At 40.6% G+C, this 6,192-nt stretch overlaps 1 protein-coding gene across 4 annotated transcripts in view; it reads left to right on the forward strand.

Annotated features, from left to right (window-relative positions):
* The window catches only part of USP14 (ubiquitin specific peptidase 14), a 28,787-nt gene extending 26,314 nt beyond the window's left edge, over positions 1 to 2,473 (forward strand). For all 4 annotated transcript variants that reach the window (XM_063451495.1, XM_063451499.1, XM_063451496.1 and 1 more), the window contains exon 16: positions 1,685 to 2,473. In XM_063451495.1, coding sequence (XP_063307565.1) covers positions 1,685 to 1,836 — 152 coding nt within the window. In that variant the 3' untranslated portion in view covers positions 1,837 to 2,473. The remainder of the gene's footprint in view (positions 1 to 1,684) is intronic.
* The last annotated feature ends 3,719 nt before the right edge of the window (positions 2,474 to 6,192 follow it).

The following is a 6,192-nucleotide window of genomic DNA, read 5'->3' on the forward strand; positions in this document are numbered from 1 at the left end:
GCACACAAGAGAGCAGAGCAGGAAGAGCTTGAAGTTAACACAAGCCATACTGGGCTCCAGGGGGAAGGTTCCACTCTTTAACTATCCCAAAGGTATGTAGGCTGGGTGGACATTACTTAAAATTTTTAAAAAAAAAATTATAATTTGTGTGTGTCTGTTTAGGTTACTGCCCACCCTCTGATTGCATGGGAAAGGTGTTTTTTTTTATTTTTTATTTTTCTTCCCATGTGCTGCCTGTCTTGCAGTGGCTGGCCCTGCTTCCCATAGAAAGCAATGGGATGCTATTGCGCATGCGAAGCAAAACACCACACTGTGCCAATCAGAATCTCCTTATTGAGTGTGGAGATGCTGAACATTGGTGCTGCACACTGCAGCACTGGACTAGGAAGCACCTCCAATGGCCGTCTGCGTGAGTTACTAGGCAGCAATGTAAACACTGCCTTTTCCCTGAAAAGGCAGTGTGTACATTAAAATACCTGCAGGGACATCCTATACACACCAGTACTACTACATTAAGCTGTAGTTGTTCTGGTAACTATAGTGTAAAAATGTTTTTGTGTTGTTGAAGATCAAACTTTGTTAGGCAGGAATGTAATATTTTGACCTAGGTTTGTGATAAAATGGTTAAATGATGTGTGTCAAAACGGTCTTGGTTAAATAGTCTGGGTGGTGTACTTTCTACAAATGTAGACTTTTATGTAGCGGTTTTGGATTATCTGACTACAATAAAAGTTGTAAGCTTAGCATTTCAAATTTTGCAAAATTTTGGCTTTAAAACTGCAATTCAGTCTTTGCAATATTTTTTTTTTTACAACTTCTAAAAATGAATTAAAACCCTAAACATGTTGGCCATTTAACAGTCAGCACTAAATAGTGAATCGATTTTGAGTTGGCTTTCTTTAGTTGTATTTGTGTACAAATTATTAAAATTTAAATGTGAGGAAAAGGGACTTTAATGTCACAAGAGGCAGAGACTCCCCCCCCCCCCCCCCTCCCCACACGTGGGTTTTCAGATGGAGGGAGGGAATTGTAGTGCTAATGGTGTAGTTTTGTATATCCAGTTGGCAGTGAAAAATAAAGTTCAGTTGCAGTTTGTACCAAGGAGAAGCTCCCTTTCTTTTTGTTTTGGTAACATCTGCTGTCTGCTATAGTGTGATCACACAGTGGAATTGCTAGCTGTTTTTAGTTAGAATATCTTGTATTAACTGGAGGGATCAGGGCAGTATATCCTGTATTGCCAGTGGATAAAGCAACCAAATTTCAAGTCATATCACTTAATTTGGCGATCAGCTGTGCAAGTTAACGCAAGTACTCACTGACGATATTAGGCATGAACTGTTGCCCTGTTGGTAACAGAGATGCCAGGCCTGTATCGTCCCAATAAAACGGATTTTATTTAAAAATATATATATTTTATTCATATTTAACATTGTTTTATGTACACTAATATCAAAGACCATATTTCTCCTCCATAAAAATATATATAATATGTATGGGTGCACTTCAACAGTAAAATAGTGGCAGTATGAACGGTTGGCTTTGGATGTTTGGATAGTTCCTTTGAAGTATTTTATGCTTAAATAACAATTTTAGAACCACTTTGTTTAACTAGTAGTGTCCTGTTTGAGCTCGTTATGTTTTCAAACATTGATCTTACAATGTATGTATTTATTTTCCTCTTCAGATGAGTGGATTAAATTTGATGACGACAAAGTAAGCATTGTGTCTCCTGAGGACATTCTGAGGCTATCTGGTGGTGGAGACTGGCACATAGCTTACGTTCTTCTCTACGGACCTCGACAAATTGAAGTCCAGGATGCGGAAATAGAACAATAATGACATTTTGCCATTGTAGTCATATTTTTTTTTGCCTAGGTGTTCAATAAATGTTTCCTATATAGGATTGCTTTTGTTTCCATTTGCCCATCTCCTTTTGCTCCCTCATAGAGACAGAATTGTGAGTTCTTCAACCCAATTCACTTTACAAAAACAAATGTAATGCTTTTCAATGAGCCACGTTATGTTCCAGCAACTTTGCTGCTGTTAATGAGGATATTTTTGAAAGCAATTTGTATTCTTACAAAGTCTTAATATAAGTCAAATTTTTAACTGTAGATTTGAAATCTTAAAATGCCCATGTGGCCATCAACTGTCCAAAGTTATTAATTTTTTTTTTTTTTTTTTTAATTAATACATTTTGGGAGATTAAAAACAAAAGTATTTATTGCACACCTAACTCATTCATTGTTACAGTTGCATGGTCTATACCACAGTACTTGCCATCCTTGCCTTATCCGACATTAAGGGGGAGGGATTAATGTTGCCTCATTGTGAGAGTGCTACTGCTGCCGTTGCACATTTTTGGGCCACAATCACGTGTTTCCAGCCTTGAGCTGATTTTTTTTTACATTTTTTTTTGGTTCAAGCTGTTGCTGGCATCTCGTGATTTCAAAATAAAATTGTGATCAATCTTTCCTCTGGTTACTTTATAAACTATGGTTTATTCTTTTGCTGTCCTAATGAAGTTTTCTCTAACTGTACATCTGCCTCCTAAAGATAAACACAAAATCGAATGAAAATCTACAGGACTTTGACTACCAGGAAAGGTCAACTACCTCAGCTTAACTGCATGCTGCTGTTTCTGCTTTGTGAAACTGCAGTAGCAGGCAAGTTAGCTTGAGTTAGCAGTTGTTCAGATGCCAGAAGTCTGACCCAGCATTGCCCAGCCAGATAAAATGGACACTATAGGCACCCAGACCACTACAGCTCATTGAAGTGGTCTAGGTGCAGTGTCCCGGTCACCCTTGGTCCTGCAATGTAGACCATTGCAGTTTTTTAGAAACAGACAATCAGCCACTAGAGGCACTTCCTTGTGGTTAAGCAACCTTATACTTGGGGAACTATAGTGTAAGGAATACTTACACTTTGTGTTCCTTAAACTATAGAATCCCTTAAAGAAGTGAAATTAAAAATAAATCGCTGTTTCATTAAGTGATAAAAGCAGTGGGCTGAGCCTAAAGGGAAACTAACTAAAATATATCTGCCCAATATGTAACCATTTAACGTGAAATCCAATGGGGGTATTTGTTTTATTTATTTTTTTACATTAAAGGGAAACTCCAGGTCCCCTCTCCCTCTAACCCCCAATCTCCGGTTGCTGAAGGGGTGAAAACCCCTTCAGTAACTTACTAGAGGCAGCCACCTGTCCCACGTCGCTGCTTCTTCCTCCGGCGCCGCTCCTCCCTGTGATTGCGTCGGCCAGTGGGCGAGACTGATCCCGCCCACCGGCTGGGGAGACCTAATGCGCATGCGTGGCAATGCTGCGCATGCACATTAGAGCTCCCCATAGGAAAGCATTGAAAATGCTTTTCAATGCTTTCCTATGGGGAAATGATTGACGCTGGAGGTCCTCACACAGCGTGAGGATGTCCAGCGACGCTCTAGCACAGGGTTCTTGTGCCATAGACCAGGAAGTGCCCTCTAGTGGCTGTCTAGTAGACAGCCACTAGATGTGGAGTTAACCCTGCAAGGTAATTATTGCAGTTTATAAAAAAAACTGCAATAATTACAGTTGCAGGGTTAAGGGTAGTGGGAGTTGGCACCCAGACCACTCCAATGGGCAGAAGTGGTCTGAGTGCCTGGAGTGTCCCTTTAAAGGGACACTATAGCCAGAGTTCCCTCTCCTCCCAACAGTTGGAAGCTGATCACCTAAACAGGAAAAGAAATATTTATTCACTGATGTCTAAAGCTATAGTGGTTTTTTTTTTTTAAAGTTTGTCTTAACGTTCGTCCGTTACCTTTCTTTTTAAAACTGTGAGTGATACCCAACTCCCTGTCACTATAGTTCAGGGTGATTCCTCCACACTGGTAATGTACAAAAAGATTAATTGCATTTCTGAGGCAAAATACCTAAAAGTTAAATTATACTCCACATCTTGCCTCAGAATATTTTTCTTTTTGTATAGAGCTTAAAGGTACACTGTACTCACTGTAGCTGCATCATCCCATTGAAGTGGTTTTAGTACCTGTAGTTTCCTGGCGGGGTCTTTCTGTTCAGTAGTTTGATGCTGCAAATTTAGAGTCCCTATCCTGTTCACTCTGATGCTCAGTCTGTTATGCAAAATCATAATGTGCCAAGTGAGGATTCTTACCTTATATTGTGGACTGGTTGAGCACTATTTTCTATAGAATCTATTTATTACATATTGAACAAGTGTTTTGTTTAATTAGAACTATTATCCAGTCCCTGGAATTCTAGTTTGCAAGTTTTGTTCTGCCGTTTTATTACTGGTCCGGTTCCTTACATATCCTCAGGTGTGGATTGACCCACATAACTAGAGCAGGCCCTTGCTCTAGTTTATGTAAGTAGGATACCACTCAGACTCTATTTGTCATTATATATCATACTATTGAAGTTTTGTCTTCTGCTTCTTTTTGCATATGTTTGTTATACTCCCCTGGAGGCACGCTAACCTTCAGATCCTTAGATGGGATCATACTGTCCAGTAGGTGCTGGGGGCCCTTTGTGTTAAAGGAGTTAGGAGTTGTAACGAAAGTAACCTCGTCACTGGTTCTTGGAGCGGCCTGCTGGCCAGCCTCTTGCATCAGGATTATGGGCTCTGCAATATACCTTGCCGAATGCACTTTAAAAGGCTCTGTTCATGTGAAGTATGTACTTTTGTACTCCAGACATAGAGACTGACTGTTAGCACTAATTCTCTGGAACTGTTTTGACATGGGACCGTGTACACGGTCGGTCATAAAAAAAAAAAAAACTTCCAGGAAATTCCTGAACTGATCATATTTTTGTATATGTTGTTCACCCAGAACAGGGCTATCAGGGGATGTAACATTTTTGGGGGATATGTTGTGTTTCGGGGTTTTGTAAAAAAAACATTTTTTTTCTGCCTGGATAATTGGGTTAATACAGTATCTGATTCAATTATCTCACAGGCAGATGGGAGGGATTGTATGTTTGTTATAGGAGTGTGGTACATTTAATTACTGTTCTGATTGGTTTGTAAGCTTTGTGTCCCTGTCCCCAACACGGTCCTTGCTTGGGGACTTGCATAAAAGGCCAACTGTGGCTTCCATTAAACAGAATGCTGTTTGGGGAATTGGAGAACTACATCCACTCTGGGGATTGCTATATCACAATACTCACCTGAGTATAATCACTAGCTCCAAGAGCTGTTCCTGCTATGCTCTCTGGACTAGGAGGTCTTCACACTGGAAGCTGGATCCTGGTCTTGGGTCCAGGGTGCGTGGAGGACGGCGAGCCCCTAATCAAGCTGTGGCGGTTTGTGGGGTTTACAGTGGTTATGGTGTTCCAGTGCAGTGCTTAGGGTACTAGGAAGCAGCGATTGATGGAGCTACCCAGACAGGGTGCAAGGTGGTCCGTCACAATAGTGCAGATCTGTAGTCTGAATGCTAGTTTTTCAGGCTCTAGTCATTTCCAGAGTCCACACCTCCTCCCCACCTTACAAAATTTATAAAAGATGTACTAACCTTTTATCACCACCAAGGCTGCCCTGTCACTGCTTAGCTCTTCTCCCCGGGCAATTCATGGAGGAAGCATTGCCTACTCGGTGATGGTCCAATACAATACCTTAAAAACAGGGGTGTAACCTGAAACCAGGCCCCTGTGGGAAAATTGCCCTGGATCTCCCCCCCCCCTCGTCCCCAGGAGCACCTAGGGACCTACTGCTTGACCATTCAAGCGTTCCCCCATAGGAAAGCATTGAATCAATGCTTACCAATGAAGTCTCTGCAGTGATAGATATTAATGCAGGCACACTAACAGCAGAGCTTGAGAATATTAGATAGTGGACTTTTATTCTATTTCCTGGCTCTCTCCAGTGTGACTAGCACAGAAAAATAAATAAATTGTGCTCTGGTTGCCTAGAGTGTCCCTTTAAACCCCTTCAAGATGGGTTGAAATTGAAAGCAGACACTGTCAGACTCCATAAACTATAATAATTTCAGCTCTTTGAATTGGCTAGTGTCCTAAGCATGGTTCTGTTTTACTTGGCAATCAAATTCACATTAAAAGTCTGCAAGTTGAAAGTGTTTATATTCCAGTACAAAAGAATGTAAATCTTTACAGTCCATTAAACTAGTATATAATCTGAAAATAAAATTTAGAATCTTTGAGAAACAAAACTAACTTGCCAAATACATTTTTCAGTCCGT

This window comes from Pelobates fuscus, chromosome 4 (genome assembly GCF_036172605.1).
Source record: "Pelobates fuscus isolate aPelFus1 chromosome 4, aPelFus1.pri, whole genome shotgun sequence".
In the NCBI taxonomy this organism is placed as follows: domain Eukaryota; kingdom Metazoa; phylum Chordata; class Amphibia; order Anura; family Pelobatidae; genus Pelobates; species Pelobates fuscus.